This window comes from Electrophorus electricus, chromosome 6, assembly GCF_013358815.1.
Source record: "Electrophorus electricus isolate fEleEle1 chromosome 6, fEleEle1.pri, whole genome shotgun sequence".
NCBI lineage: Eukaryota > Metazoa > Chordata > Actinopteri > Gymnotiformes > Gymnotidae > Electrophorus > Electrophorus electricus.
In genome coordinates this window covers 23200695-23216646 of record NC_049540.1, presented here as the reverse complement: position 1 = coordinate 23216646, position 15952 = coordinate 23200695, and the positions used below count along the sequence as shown (strand labels likewise).

The window sequence follows — 15952 nt, the reverse complement described above, 5'->3', positions numbered from 1 at the left end:
CATAATCGACAGCATTACCATTTAGCTATGTGTTCAGTAATACTAAAATACTTTGTTAGCTTCTCTTTTTTGTCCTTTTCATTTTTGTTCGACAGATGGCGATAAAGCCTTTTGCGGCTCTAATCTCCACAAGGTGTACGAAGTAAATATCCTAATGAAGCGCGGGGAAATTGGTGCCATTAAGCGTTTTGTTTTTGTGCTCATTTTTTGGGTTATTTTGAATAATAGCATTTTCAAGTTATGTCATAATCTATTTTCTTAATGTTTAGATTTCATTAATCGCTATGTTTTAGTGGTATATGTAAAAACCGAGTATAAGTTATGCTAAATCGGTGCTAAGAGACGAATCGCCTGCTGGTTCGCTGACGTTATAGGCTCAGTTTGTTGTATTAGCTAAGTTAGCTTGATTTCGAGATGTTTCTCTATTAATTGGAATTTTCCAGAGCGTAAATGACCAGTAAACGAGTTCTCCTCAGCTGCACCGTTATATCTCTCCAGGATACTCGTTTTCTGTATCCATGCTGTAACTTTTGTCTGTCCAGATTAATAGAGGAGTGTGATTTAAGGTACGTGGTTATTTTGAAAGTAAAGTAACTTTACGCTTATTTACATAAACGTGGAAGATAATTCTCAGAAACAATTCATTTTAGAAAGAAGGAAAAAATCCCTTTATCCCCTGAGTTACGAGTGTTATAATTTTAGACATATTTTAGCCAATCTTTAAGGTTGTATTTGCCAATTTATTGCAGTGCAACAGCACACTATCTTATGTTTTCGCATACGGTCACAATGCGCAGCGAAAATGAACAACCCACAAAGGCAAGATGTACAACGTAGCTAGCCGCACAGTAACATACTAGAAAAATGTGTGCTCATCATTAGCCTTTCATTTTTCACACGTTTTACCCAATGTCGGATGTAAATTACACCATACTGGTCCTTACGTAAATAAAAATTGATTACAAAGGAACTATTCTGAAATCAAACAAATACACACACGTACACAAGTGTGTGTGTGTCTATATTGGACATTCTCCTGCCACCACAAATGTTAACCCTTGGTGGCCATACCCTACTTCTGTCCTTTCTGAAATCATGTCTGTAAAGTCATGTTTATTGAATACAATTCTATACCAATATATACTTGCATGAATACAGATTGTGTAATATGTAATGTATTTTCATTTGCAATTAGGTTTAATATATGACTCTTACCTACTTCCCTTAGGCAGTACAGGTGGCAATGAATAGTGCACTAGTAACAACAAATGGACCTGTCTCTTTTCTACAGTTCAACATTACTTAGTTTTAGCAATATTAATTGTGATTAGTTTTTAATGCAATATCCAAGTTAAAATGTAAATAACAGACAAAGAACAACAAAAATATATCAGCAGCACTGTGCCTTATATATTGTATGACCACTCAGTGAAACCAATGGTTATCCTCACCATTTTCAGTTTTATGAACAGCCTTCTTGAGCATGGGATTTTCACTTCGGTTTTTTGGGGGGGTTTTTTCCAACAGAAAACAGGTTTAGAGTCCTGAGTGCCAATGTTACCTCTCATCTTGCCCTCCAGCCAGAGCTGTTTGCAAGACTCTTTAGGTTTACCGTTATTATTTATGACTGGACCTTCTACATCAAATCAGGGCTCTTTGCTATTTGGTATTGTCAACGACCAGGCGAAAAAAGTCTAGATAAAGAGGAACATAACTTGTATGTTCTCTTACAGGAGCAGATGCCCAAAATGTGGCTTGAGATATGATAGCCTGTATCTGTAGTCCACATTTTGTATGTCACTTAAGGTGTCTCGAGACAAAAACATATTTGGTTTGACAGTTTTTGGAGGTTGTCTGAATTCCTTTTTTGGTATTACTGCTGGTGATTTGCAGAGGTATGGTATGCTTTCTGTCATTAAAAATAGAAGGTATATACGTCTACTACATGAATTCTACTTTCTGGATACTAAGAACTTATATGATATGGCTTTATAGATTTGTTTGTTCAGAAAGACAAGGCCTTCAAAGCGTACAGCATCTACTAACAAAAGCAGTGGAAGATTGCTTTATAGGAAAATGTTTTGTTTTTGGATTTAAGGTATGCCTTTAACTTTTTATGAATTTTATATGCTGCATTGGATAACTGTTTTGCTCACTTTCTTGTATTTCTGTTTTACAGGCTTCTGGTCTTGATAGCGTCTTATTTCATGAACACACTTCTTCACAAGGTTTCAGTACTGAATCTGCACAGTTTGTGGCTTGTCAGATAATTTCGCCAAATGGAGATTTTCTGGGTATCACTGTTTTTGCTTACTTGCAAAGGCTCCTGGAGGCTTGTTGCTTCCCACACCCTTCTGTATCCACCAAAGCTGTTTGTCAGTTGCAGCAGAAAGATTCACTGGTGAGCAGCTTTGAGCACACTCCTCCTTTATGTTCAGAAACAAGCTGTTCAGGATTAACACTTTCATGTCTATGGCAACCAACAACAGACTTGGTCTTATCCTTCTCTCCAGAAAAAACAAGTGGGCATTCTTTACAACAGCTCTCTATAGATGGAGTCCATAATGAGCTGTCTTGCCTTGTAGATCAGGTGAAAAGTGATTATGGTGTATGGTATACAGCATTTTGCACTTTCAAACAATGTGAATCAAGTGTGGAACAAAACAGCCGTTCTGCTTCAGTTAATTCCTTATCCACCATGTTGTCAATGGCTGACAAATCTGATTCATTTGCAGCACAAACTAGTTTAGTTGTACGTGATACCTTAAAACCCACAACCACCATGTCCTGTGGTCTTGAGTCTGAAAGACCTCCCTGGATATCAGAAATGTTATCTGGTAGAGAGTGCAGTGCATCTTTTTTTGGAAAGTCACTTTTTAATTACTCAGTTCAAAATGGAAGTATTGATTTGGGTTTTGATGCTCCTCTGTCAGAAACATTGAGAGGATTTGTCAACAGAGAGTCACAAATTTCAAAGGAAGTTAACATGAAGGTACTTGGATCTGCAAGCAAGTGTAGTACACTTGAAAGAGATTGGATCTTGCCCCAAAAGACTAATTGTGTTTTGCTTGAAGATCACATGGTTTTGGGTTGTTCATCAGACATTCAGGCATTGTGCTCTTATCAATCAGCTCTCACCCCATTGCACAATATCTCCAACATAATCAAAGCAAAAGGCAATGAAAAGTCACTAAAAAGAAAGCACGCAAAGAGAAAAGTACTCTCTAGTTCTAAACGTATCCTTCATACTCTAAAAGTATCGCAGGTCCCTAAGGACTATAGTGTGCTCTCATGTGGCACAAACTCAAAAGTAAATAACTTAACAAAGAACTCAGTCAGTACAATTTGTTGGTTACCAAATGGCCAAAGTGGATACTGTTTTGAGGACATCATGCAAGTAGATCATGCAGTGTGCCCTGAAATGCAAAGTCAAGACATCGAAAAACAAATCACTTTTGGTGAACACAAAGATGAATACAATTGCTCAGCAGACCTGTTTTACCAAAACGACACTGACACAAATGCTCCAGATGTCACTGAGAGGTCTGACTGTGATCCAGAAATAAAGAAATGCCATATCTTGGACATCAGTGTTTCTGGACCTGAGGTTTTGAGCTCCTTCCATTTTGAACCTTCTCTGCAATCAACCCCTAGAGCTTATCCATATAATAAGTGCTCATATGCTCAGAGCTGTGAGTCTAGCAAAAAAGACTCAGTCTTGCAATGTTCTAAGAAACTAATGACAAGAACTAGTGTCAGAGTTATGAGAAACCACAGTGATATCAGACATGGATCTAAGGCAGGAAAAACAGAATTGAGTCAAACTCAGAGTTCTGATTTTTCTTTTAAAAATCATGAAGCTTCAACAAGTGATTCTGAGGTGGAAAGGAACACAGAACATGAGCTTGAAGACTCCGTTTTACACAGCAACATTAACGAGTGGTCCAGAGATCTTTTTGCATATTCCTTTTAAATAATAGTTAAATAAGATGAAAATATTTTGTACATTTTACTAATTGTAATTTCAACTGTGCATGTGTCTCGTTTGTTAGGAGTGTAATGGGATATTAATAAAATGTATGTATTTTTCCGGAAAGAAACCTAATTCTTTTATTGATATAAATAAAGACTCCTGGGATATGTCTCGCAGACATGCAACTTGTAGGATTGCGTCATCAGTTAAGTGTTTTGTTTTGGGGTTGTTTGTCTAGGATTTTAACTGCTATTTCTTTAATTTTTAGACCAACACTTGGGCATAAAACATGGATTCATGTTTAAAGCTAATCACGAGGGAAACGTATTTGTAATGTATTTTTTTTGTTTTAGCCCATACAAATGCAATAAAATATTGTTCAGTGGAGGAATTACCACTTGTACTTGGGTCTAACCAGCGGTCACTGAAAACAGTAAAGTTTAGCTGAGAAGGCAATGTATTTTAGAAAACAACCACTTTAAGGTTATAACATGCCTATTCTGAAAATATAGCGATTAAAATAGCGCTCGATACGCAACTGCGAGCTTCACACACGTTAAAATACAAGAATACGCAAACGAATGATTTCCGGGTTCCTTATCACGTAATTCAAACGCACGTATCTGCTGGTGTCTCGTGTTTAGTTACGCAACCAAAGAGGGTGGTGTCAAGTGGCTCGAGCCAACACGGGGAGCCAATCGTAAACGAGTGACGTACATGCTATTATAAACCTTTTGTATGACGCATACAACTGTTGAAGGTGGACGGACATTTTCTAACGCCTAACAGAAACCAAAATTTAGAAGGAAAACGCGAGTGTTAATGTGCGAGAAACGTATGTAAAGAAAAAAGGAAACAACGATAAATGTTTAAATGGACTGTGACGAAGTTTATATTTGTATATTACTAGAAATTTCGTGAAAACCGCATCGAGTAAGCGATTCAAAGATGTCGGCCGAGGCTGCGAGGGAAGACGCCTGTCGAGAGTATCAGTCATCTCTTGAAGACTTGACTTTCAACAGCAAACCACACATCAACATGCTGACCATCCTAGCTGAGGAGAATATCCAGTTCACCAAGGATATCGTCGCAATAATTGAAGCACAAATTGCCAAGGTTTTTATGAAAATAGTTTTTTGTTTGTTTCGTTTCGGCCATATTGTCCTCGTTGCTCAGAGTAGGGCCATTATTGCGTTAGGCCCGTTTGCTATCTAAACAAGCATGTCTAGCTTCAGCTAAGTAGCTAAATTGAAGCTAACCAATGTAATTTTAGCTAAGATTTATAGCTAGCTTCTCATTGGCTCTCTACGACCTTAGTTATATAGTTAACCTAGTTAGTTTATCACATTAAATAACAGATCTTAATTTTTACTGGTCGTGAATATTTTGTACGACTAGTGTTTTGCACGTTTGCTAAAATGTTAGCTTCATTTTCGAAATGGTTTGGCTAGCTAGCGAGCTTTAGTTATCCTAATTATTATTTATCCTAAATGTTACAACTTGCCTTCGAGTGTAGGCTAGTCTGGTTTTATTTTATCTGATCGCATAATCTAAAACCACGAATCAACACTTGTCAACCTAACACGTTGCAAGTTAACCGAATAACATCAGATTAGCCATTTGATGTTATGATCAGACAGTCAAAAAGAGCGTGGCTAGCTAACCTAGCTAATAGCCTTCTGTCCAATGTATGCTATTTAATCACTTGATTTTATTACAAGCTATGCCTTTGTTTATCTGCAAATAAATAGCTTGTCACCTAGCATTCTATACAGTATTGTCTTAAATCGGACATTCTACAAGTAAATTGTTAGATGAACATAAATCCGGCCATCATCCAGATTAACTAACCTAGCTAACTAGCTACCGTGCACATCGGATTTGGTTCAACATCGTGGCCCAACAACAGCTAACTAGTAATCTGGGTTATTAGATGCAGTGTATTGACAACTCAGTTTGGTGGTATTAGCATTTGCACTGGATAGTGGTGTGCAGAGATGTGATAAAATATTATTGTAGGATCAGTTAGACACGATGCTTTCTGATTCAACTGTTTAGATTTTCTTCTGACCTGAAAGTGTATTTCGAGATCTTAAAAATTAAAAACAATTAATGCTATTAATGTAATGTAAATGTGGTCACTAACTTAATCTTGAAAATTATCCGTGAGATACCGGAATCCTGAGGTCGTGACTTGGCGTGAAAGTGAGGCAGCCTAGCAGTGTCGCCATTTGTTTTTGTATTTGGTAGAGTAATAAAGGGTTTTTTGGCGTGTTTAGATTGCTGAGTAATTTTCCTCTTGATTTTATTGTTAATAAATGGTACACAAATGTGACAATAAACTATATGAAATGTGCTTTTGTCTTTCTTTACCAGTGTAATTTGTTTGTGGAAACACCTGTTTGTAATTTAGTTATTGATAAACAGTCTTATGACTTTAATAGTCAGACATTGTCTCAGATGTGTACAATGTCATTGCCTAGTAAATAAATAATTTGACCAAAGGTCGTCTCCTTACAATCAAGATATGAACAGTCAATGTTGCTTATTTTCATCTTGCCTGGGGGGGGGGGTGCCTTACATAATTTCTAATTTAAAGGACAAAATCCAGTCACTAGCCTTAGAGTAAAAGTGCAGTGAACTTTTTTGTTTTTGTTTGTTTGTTTTTCTCAAAAATCTAACATTTTCAAAAATGGTAAATGTCACATGTTTAATTGGACCACATCCATTGCAGGTACATTCAAAGAAGCCTTGTTCAACTTCTTTTTTTTTTTTTTCTTTTTTTGCTGTTAAATGGCTTTATATTTAAAGAGCAACACATCCAAAATAGGTCTTAAATTATGACACTTGGTAACTAATAAAAGTGAATGACATGGACATCTCTGCTTAAAATAATTTTACCCTGCAATACCAACATGACAGATCCTTGGAATTTTTTTCCCTCTGGAATGCAATTTTAATTTTTACCTTCTGTTTTGGAATCATCGTGGATCTGTTGACCTGTATCTCTGCAGATGAGCTTCCCAACTTTTTTTTTTTTTTTTTTTTTAACATTTATTTTTCTTCTGGGTCTGGACTCCTCCCCCCCCCCCCCAAAAAAAAAGGACCTACACAAAATAAAGACAGTGCCTTTGGAAGAAAAGTTAACATTAAGGAAACCTGCCTTTTTTGGGGACTTTCTGGGACCTCCATGCACCCCTCATTCAACTCCTTTTTGTTTTTAATTCATCAAAGGATACAAGCTAAAATGGAATATCTCGTTGTAACTGTATATTTCTCTCATGTTGTATACTAAACTTGTCAGTTTTCTATCACTATAGGCACCTCCTGCTGAGAAGCTCCCTGTTTTGTACTTAGTGGATTCCATAGTGAAGAATGTTGGAGGAGATTACCTTGAAGTGTTTGCTAAAAACCTAATCACTTCCTTTATATGTGTCTTTGAGAAGGTACTTTCTTTATTATTTCTGCCTATGGTTTTACTAAACATTCAGTTTGTTACAAACAATACACTGCTTTGTTTTTGCATTGTTCATTGTTGAGGTTTTTTAAATATAGTAAAATTAACCTTGTTATAAACCTTTGTTTTTTATTCTCAAGTAAGATGAGGGGAATTTTTTTTTTAATCTTGCTTTTAGGTGGATGAGAACACTAGAAAAAGCCTCTTCAAATTGCGATCCACTTGGGATGAGATTTTCCCTTTGAAGAAACTGTATGCTTTAGATGTTCGTGTGAATTCTGTTGATCCCGCTTGGCCAATTAAACCGCTTCCACCAAATGTGAATGCAAGTATCCATGTGAACCCCAAATTTTTAAAGCCGGTAAGGATAAGGAATGATATTTCTTAATCATACTATATGGAAAGAAAAACAATCATCCTATTTTATAATGTACTCTGTTTTTGCTTAGACTGAAGAACTAGCATCCCCAAGGGCTGTGACACCGCAACCACAGGTTCATTCCAAAGTCAGTGAGAAGAACTTGACACAGGAGCAAATAATAAGGCAACAATTGCTTGCTAAGCAAAAGCAGTTGCTAGAACTTCAGCAGAAGAAGATAGAACTTGAACTTGAACAGACAAAAGCCCAGCTGGTAAGTTTTTTGAGTGCACCCTGTTTGTGTGTGGGTTTTTTAGGGTTCAAGCCTAAGCATAATTGTTTATAATAAAATATACAAAAAAAGGTTTTATCACTAAGTATAGATTACAATATTTTTGTAGCATTTGTAAAGGGTGAGTTTAAAGGCCTTTGTATCATTCTTTATGTGAAATGCAGGAATCCAATTGCTGTTGTGGAAACCTTATTGTATTGAACCCAGTTTAAGAATTGAAAAAATAGTTGGGTCACAGGGATTGTGCAGTCTCTGTAATCCTTTTTCATCTGCTCACACCTTTCAACCTTCAGAAATTCCTACTTATTTAAACAGGTAGCAGTTATATTGAAGTAATTGTTTCTTTCTTTAAGGCTGCCAGTACGAACCACCCACCTGTCGGTGTTCAAGTCCCATTTGATCCAGTACCAGTTGTCAGCCAGTCAGCTCCTACACCACACACGAAACCATGGCCTCCCGCACAGGCAGAAAAGGTGTCGAACAGAGACCCCAGGTTAAACAGAGGTCCTGCCATATCAATTAACCCAAAGGAACAAGGGACATATAAGAAGGAGAACCCAGTCACGACAACCATGAGTGCACCAGACAAAAAGGGGCCTTCAAACACAAGTAAGCTAATGAGGATACCCAAAAAAGATACCTCTGCAACTGAGGATAAAGCAAGATCCAAATCTGTCTCACCATCAAGCAAAGGTATCCTTAATAAAAGCAGAGACATTGAAGGTGAACATACAAAGTCATCAGATGTTAATAAAAAAGACCCAAGGTTAAGGAAGCAGGTGAATGAGAAGATAGACCCAAAAGAGGAAGATGTTAGGGAGAAGAAAAGGACTTCAGAGAAAAGAGAAAGGGATGATGCCATCAAGGGCAATGAACAGCAGAGGTCCACCACTGCTAGAGCCAAGCTTGTGAATGGCTCTCTGAATAAGCATGAACGACTTGAGACTTTTCAGAAACAGGAGATTAAAGTCAATAAAGCTAATATCAGGAAGAGGTCTCGGTCAAGATCCCGTTCACCTGCACATTCTCCCAAAAGAAAGGAAAGGCGGTCTCCAAAGCGAAGAACAAGGAGCATCACTCCACCACAAAAATTTGGAAAGAGTAGGCAATTAAGTAAACACCTACACACTGAGGACTCTGTCCAACAATTAAACACCAGAGAGGAACGAAGCACACCTAAGAAGAGTAGTTCTGAGCAAAGGCGATTAAAAAGACCTTTAGAAGACCGGCTTCCTGAACACAGAGATGCGCAGCCACAGAGGATATCGCCTGCAGAACGTAAAAATTTGAAAGATGTCAAGAAATGGAAAAGTGGATGGGATGAAAATAAGCCGTAAGTAGTTTTGCCATCTAGGATTTTTATTTATTTATTTTAAAAACAAAATGTGGACATCATCTAAATTTGAGGTTTGAATCTTATTATTCAGTCTCAAACAGCCTGAGCCAGAACTCTCACATGGAAAACCAGGGCCTCAAAGACACAAAACATGGGGCAGCAATCCAAGACCTGCAACACAACGAACAACGAAACAGCACCGTCTGAGTGTGGATGCCAACTTGCAAATACCAGATGTGCTAAATTCTGCCAGCAAACGAGATCTTTTACGGAAGGTATTCCACAGAAGCGTTTTCATTTGTAGTTTTATAAACGGCTGTGTGTCCTTGTCACATTTTTCTCTTGTGGGAAGTGGGCACACAACCTTTGTTTTAAAGGCATTGGTATATTTGGCATTAAAAATGTCACTTGTTTAAGACTTTTGCAAAATAAATATAGTTTACAGGGCTACATGTTAATTTTTATCATGTGGGTATTATATAGGAATTTGCTTTTGTATTGCAAATGTACGAGTAGACAAATATATTAATTTATTTACTAGTGTGCTACAGCATGCTGACCAGTCTCAGATTCGTGTTTTGTAGTTGTTTTGATGAAACATTGCTTGGTATGATAAAATAAATAAACCCTTTCAGAGTCAGGCCTGTTTTTAACTGTCAAGGGTAGTGTTTTATGCTGCTAGGCATATTGTAGTCATGTTATATGGCTCACAATGCAGCCATACATGTGTCTTGATAACTCTTTACTAACAAGTCCCACTGGCTATATGATATTGGATTCCCACCCACACAAACTTGGAGCAACTATCCACTTTGACTAGCAGGTAGTAAAATTGCAGTGAAGTACACTAGGTTTCCAGAGAAACGGGACATTTCACTTTCCACTTTGCTTTGATTAGCTCATTAAAGCCCTTTGTTCGCACAGCTGATAAAGGGTCTCTGTCTTAGACATCCTGTTTATCTGGAAACCTTAAATACTACACCACAATTTTTACTACCTGTATATCTTAACTGCAGTTATCACGTTGAATAAAAATGTGTTTACATATCAATAGAGTTTGTGTGCATTTTGTAGTAAATATCCCTTGCCTTCAATTGTACCTTGTCTTTTAGGCTAGTCAAAGAATGGCTGATGGAGAGTTATCCCAGGAAGACTTCCTCAATGTGGCGCATCAAATCAAACAGCTTTTTCAATATCAAGAAGAAAGACAGAGGTCTGATTCTTGGGAGGGATCAAGTGATGATGGTTCATATCCATCTAAAAAGAAACACCTTCATGGACATATGTCTGATGCGGAACTCTCTTACTTGGAACACAAATCTAAGCTGAAAAGAACACAGCTGCAACGTCCAGGTAATACTCCTTTTGAGAGAGGTGAATTTTAATAATTGGGTTTGAATTAGTGGTTTAGCCTAATCATACGAGGGTGTTGCAAAAAATATTTTAAACTGATTTTGGGTTCTCTGAGTATTTGTGTGTTACCATTATTGGATTCAAAAGAAATTGTAACTGAGCCTTCATTTTAGGAAACTAACTGCTGGCTCTCAAGTATTGATTGTTTCATAATATTTATAATCCTCGCCCTTAGTGCATAACAGTTTTACAACTTGTATTGTTTGTGGAATTTTAAGCCTTTAAGTTGTAACATAGTGGTGGTGTGATGTTCTAGAGGGATGATTCAAAGGCAGGCATCTTAAAACATTTACTGTATAAGTACTCTTTATTTTATGTACAGCTCATCATAGCTCACCTCTAAGTGAGAGTGTGCTTCATCATAAGCCACAGCATGAAGAGGATGATCCATTCATTGAATCCTCAGATGCACACAAAAGGAGTGCTGATGCCATAAAACCATTCTTGGGGCATGATGATCCTAGAAGAAATGACAGACCACCACCTCAAACGGGAACTACTTTCAGGAATACCCCAAGTCCAGTCAACTGTGATATAATATCTGGGAAATCTTCAGCTCTGCCATTTGAAAGGCCAACATCCCCTATGGAACTGGATCAGCTTGATGATGGGGAAATCAGTCCCAGGTTTGAAAGTCCTAACAGTGTTCACTCTGGTACAGATAATGATGGTCCACTAAGTTCTGAAGCTCCTTCAAGGCATGATCTGATCTCAGGACCAGGAAGAGGTGGACGAAATCATAGTGAATCTCCTGGGCAAACTCCACCTCACTCCTCTGAGGGACCTACCTTGCAAGCGAATATGTTGAGGCATGATGGACCAAACATTCCACCACGATTTGATGGACACAAGAGTTCCCATTCTTCATATGAAGTGGCACATGGGCACATGGGACAGCCAAGACCAGATGGATTATCCAGACCTCAACCCTTGGGCAGATATGAGGGAAACACAGGTGCTGGGAGATATGATGTACCTGGTGGTCATGGACCATCTAGATATGACGGACACAGTAGATATGATGCTCACGGACCAAACAGGTTTGAGAGACCGCCGCTATTGAAAGGCCCTGGAAGATATGATGACCATTCTATGTCACATGGGCCAGTTAGGTTTGGAGAACCTCATAGTGTTGGAAGGTTTGATGGACCAGGATCAGGCTGTTTTGATGGTGCAATGGGACATCAAGGTCCTGGAAGATTTGATGGTCAAGGACCAGTGCATTATGAAAATTCAGTGCACTCAAATCGATTTGAAGGCTCCACAAGGTTTGATAATCCCCACATGCCACCAGGTCCCCCAGGAGGATTTGATGGCCCTATGAGATATCCTTCTGGACCAGTAAATTATGAAGGGCAACGAAGAATTGAAGGGCCAGGTAGTCAGGCTGGCATAATGCACTTTGACAACCCAGTGCAACCAGTACCCATAAGATTTGATGCGCAACCTTCTGGAATTTCTAGATATGACTCTGCACCCCAAGTTCCACCAAGATACCGTGGACCTGCAAATATGCAAAACTCAATGAGACCACAAGGGCAAACATTGTTTGATCAACCTCAGGGTCAGAGTCAGGGTCCAATGTTAAATCCTGGTGTCCCACCACCTAATTTCAATGTGGCACCACCAAATGCATTTCCCAGTCAACCACAACCATTTCACATCCAACAAAATGTTTCACAGGCATCAAACTTCAATGTGCCAGGTTCTACACCTTCAACTTTTCAGAATTCATATAGGCCTGTTGCTCCATTTCCTACTGCTGCTGTTGGAAACCTCCCTCAGCCTGTGAGTAACCGTCACCCCACAACAGGGGGAGGGGGGGTTTGCGAAACACACCTGTGGTGCATACACACCTAAAAGATTATATTACCTGACTTGTATGTTTCCCTGTGCCTTTAGATGGGTGTCATCGCACCTCCAGGTCAGACCTTCATACCACAAAACCCAGTGCCTTTCAATCCATCGAGTAAGATTGTTCATAATTCAATACACCCTAATTGTTTTAGATTTTTAGATGTAAATTGACAACCTAATAAGAGTTGTCTTTACTTGTCAGGTTCCCAGTTTGTACAGCCTGAGAGTCATCTTGGCCAAATGGATGTTAACGATCTGGTGGCTAAGCTGATTTCCACTGGTATTATCAAACCTACACAAACAGATTCCAGTAGTGGTAAGTATCTCATTGACTATAATGTTGATGAGCATTGTTATTATTTAAAAATGCTCAGTATATCTTCCTAATGTTTCAGAATCCCCATCACTACCTCAGTCTCAGAGTGTACCGGAAGAGGAGGAACCAGAGGACGAGGAGCAAGATGATGATGAAAACCTCCCCGATTTGACTGGCTTCGTTTTAGATGACATGAAACAGTGTGTTAATCTATTTAACATGTCTTTAAATGTTTATAGCATCTTCATGTCCTGTGGTGAACAGAAACAAAATGTAGCAATACCATGTATTATAACTCTCATGGCTTTTATTTTACTTTACAGGAGATACGAAAGTGTTATCACCAAACTGTACACTGGAATCCAGTGCTATTCCTGTGGAATGCGCTTTACTGCTTCTCAGACTGATGTTTATGCTGATCACTTGGACTGGCACTATAGACAGAATCGATCTGAAAAGGACATCAGTAAGAAAATAACACATCGGCGCTGGTACTACAGTTTGACAGTAAGTCTAACATCACATCTATTTCTTCATATATTTTTTCTTCTGTCACATGGGACAAATAAGGTGACCTAATCATCTGTGGGCAGAAGTATTACATATTGAAGTTTTCATATAAAGGGAAATCTCATTGATGACTTAAGGTGTACTGCTGTGGTTTAGGACTGGATTGAATTTGAAGAAATTGCTGATCTTGAGGAGAGAGCAAAGAGTCAATTCTTTGAAAAAGTCCATGAGGAAGATGTGCAGAAAACACAGGAAGCAGCCAAAGAGAGAGAGTTCCAAAGTGTTAAAGCTGCCCCAGATGTTGTTGATGAAGTAAGTCTGTATAAATGTGTTTTCTTTTTCTTTAAACAGTTTACGAAGTTGACTGATGCAAATTTAGTAACCTTTGCATAAGAAAAAGTAACTAGTTCTGCAAACACAAGTTTGATCTGTTTTTGCCCATAGTCTTGTGAGATATGCCAGGAGCAGTTTGAAATGTACTGGGAAGAAGAGGAGGAGGAGTGGCACCTGAAAAATGCCATCAGAGTTGATGGAAAGGTATAACACTAGGCACATTTTAGATTAGCAAAGTCCATATGTTGGAAATAATACACAACAGACTGATATGTCTCTCATTCCGTCTTTCAGACATATCACCCGTCATGTTATGAAGACTACAAAAATGTAAGTGTTGAGCATTGTCCTAATATTTGATTAACTATGTGCTGAATATTACTGTCAAGTTTCTCTTCACATTACACTTTTAAATCTTTTAAATTCAGTTCAGACATTTAATTGTCTGGTGTCTTTGTTGGAAGAAGTACTTGTGATGTTCGTAGCCTTCATTCATGCCTTGTTATAAAATGCATTCTCTCTTTCCTTCCTTTTTTTTAAATAAAAAAAAAATAGACATCATCTTTTGTGGATTGTACACCATCACCCAATAAAATGCTGACAGAAAACCCTTTAAATGCTTTCTTAAAACAAGAGAAGGAAGGTGAGGCATCATGCTCCAGTATTAAAGAAGAACCAGCTGAGGTGAACATAGATGCTGTGACAGTAACAGATGAGGTTCAGGTTAAGTTGGAAGGAGTCACACACTAGTGCAATTTATTTTACAGTGCTGCTTTAAAACCTTCTTTTGTGGTTACCTAAGTTGTGCTTTGGGTTTTTGTAAGGAAAAGTATTTTTATATGAGACCGCTCTGAGGCAGGGTCCTCAGCTATGCATACATTTAAATACATTTTGGTATTTGTAATTGCCTGCAAATTTCAGGTGTTTTTGCTGTGTGAATGCCCACTCAAATATACTTTAAAATATGTATGTTTGGGGGTAAATGTATGTACAATTTAATTTATAAATAAAGAAATATTTTTTGGTATTTTGTGTAATACTGATAAACTGAGGCTTTGGATTTAAATCCTCTAAGACTTTTTTTCTTCAATGACATTTGTCGAGACTTTTAAGGAGCAGACAAGGTTTAAATAATTTATGACACATTGGTTTTCTAGAATGCCCTATTTCCGTAGCAGACAAATTCCTTCAAGGCTGAGGATTTAATTTATTGATAAAATTTAGTAAGGATAACTTCCGCAACAAATGTGTAAATATGTCGGAGACCCACTGAGTTTACTAATGTTTTGTTCTGAATAATAAATGTTTAATTAAAAAAGGAAAAAAAAAATCACATTAAGGTCGTTTGCTTCAGATACTAAATATTCAATAAAATGAATCTTTAAAAAAATTGTGTGAAACATATTTACTGTGTGCTTCAGCTAAGATTTGTCAGTTTCACTTTTAATCCTAAATAAAGATTGTGTTGTCAAATGTCTCCTGTTGTTTCTTTGTCACAATCCGCATCAAAAATCTGGGAGCTGTTGCAGATATTTTAAAACCTGTTCCAAATAAGTTTAAGGAATGTCTTAAATGTCCCACAATTTATCAATTTAAATATATGCCCGCAATATCTACTATTAAAGTTTAGATTTCTCAGGGTCTGATTAAGAAATATAGTGGTGGTCAAGGGCTACGGAGAAATGTTAGCACACTAGGCATGCATCCAAAATATAACTTGTCTAAGGGCTGTGGTCTGTACATTTGAAAGATGGGATGGTTAAATCTGACAGCACCATCTGCTGGGGGAAATGCATTATAAGGCTGCTTTAATATTGAATTCTCATGCATTTTGAAATTGTAATTATTATTTTTTTTTTTATCACTCATTGAAATAAAATGACATGCAAAAATGCAATTTACTGCTAGTGTGGGGGATATATATATAAATAAAATCAACAGTGCAAATAAATATATTTGAATATGTAGATAATTGAAATTACAGAATGATGGAAAAAAAACCACTGATTCCATACAGGAAGTTTGAATTCTGATGCTGCATGATATAATCAGACCATTTTAAATTGGAGAAAAAGATTAAAATATATATTTAAAACAAACAAAAAAA

The 15952-nt window shown here is 37.6% G+C and overlaps 2 protein-coding genes across 2 annotated transcripts; both read left to right on the top strand.

The window, feature by feature from the left end:
- The first annotated feature begins 169 nt into the window (after positions 1–169).
- On the top strand, positions 170–4239 carry ddias (DNA damage-induced apoptosis suppressor). The gene is made up of 5 exons (XM_035527126.1): positions 170–566; positions 1734–1768; positions 1817–1895; positions 1996–2098; positions 2180–4239. Exons 1-5 carry the CDS (start codon positions 451–453, stop codon positions 3971–3973), a joined length of 2127 nt encoding a protein of 708 aa, XP_035383019.1. The 5' UTR covers positions 170–450; the 3' UTR covers positions 3974–4239.
- A 486-nt stretch (positions 4240–4725) lies between these two features.
- Positions 4726–15322, top strand: pcf11 (PCF11 cleavage and polyadenylation factor subunit). Its single transcript, XM_027004425.2, has 16 exons — positions 4726–5089; positions 7294–7419; positions 7609–7791; positions 7880–8062; positions 8434–9413; positions 9508–9691; positions 10529–10769; positions 11152–12617; positions 12732–12798; positions 12889–13002; positions 13082–13202; positions 13326–13509; positions 13669–13824; positions 13957–14049; positions 14140–14175; positions 14401–15322. Exons 1-16 carry the CDS (start codon positions 4922–4924, stop codon positions 14593–14595), a joined length of 4497 nt encoding a protein of 1498 aa, XP_026860226.2. The 5' UTR covers positions 4726–4921; the 3' UTR covers positions 14596–15322.
- Positions 15323–15952: the final 630 nt, after the last annotated feature.

Bases quoted from the DNA above. Each gene is read 5' to 3' on its own strand.
- ddias (XM_035527126.1), top strand. From the start codon at position 451: ATGACCAGTAAACGAGTTCTCCTCAGCTGCACCGTTATATCTCTCCAG. The intron at 567-1,733 runs GTACGTGGTTAT...GTTCTCTTACAG, and splicing joins ATAGAGGAGTGTGATTTAAG to GAGCAGATGCCCAAAATGTG. The intron at 2,099-2,179 runs GTATGCCTTTAA...TCTGTTTTACAG, and splicing joins GTTTTGTTTTTGGATTTAAG to GCTTCTGGTCTTGATAGCGT.
- pcf11 (XM_027004425.2), top strand. From the start codon at position 4,922: ATGTCGGCCGAGGCTGCGAGGGAAGACGCCTGTCGAGAGTATCAGTCA. The intron at 7,792-7,879 runs GTAAGGATAAGG...GTTTTTGCTTAG, and splicing joins ACCCCAAATTTTTAAAGCCG to ACTGAAGAACTAGCATCCCC. The intron at 13,825-13,956 runs GTAAGTCTGTAT...TTTTGCCCATAG, and splicing joins CCCCAGATGTTGTTGATGAA to TCTTGTGAGATATGCCAGGA.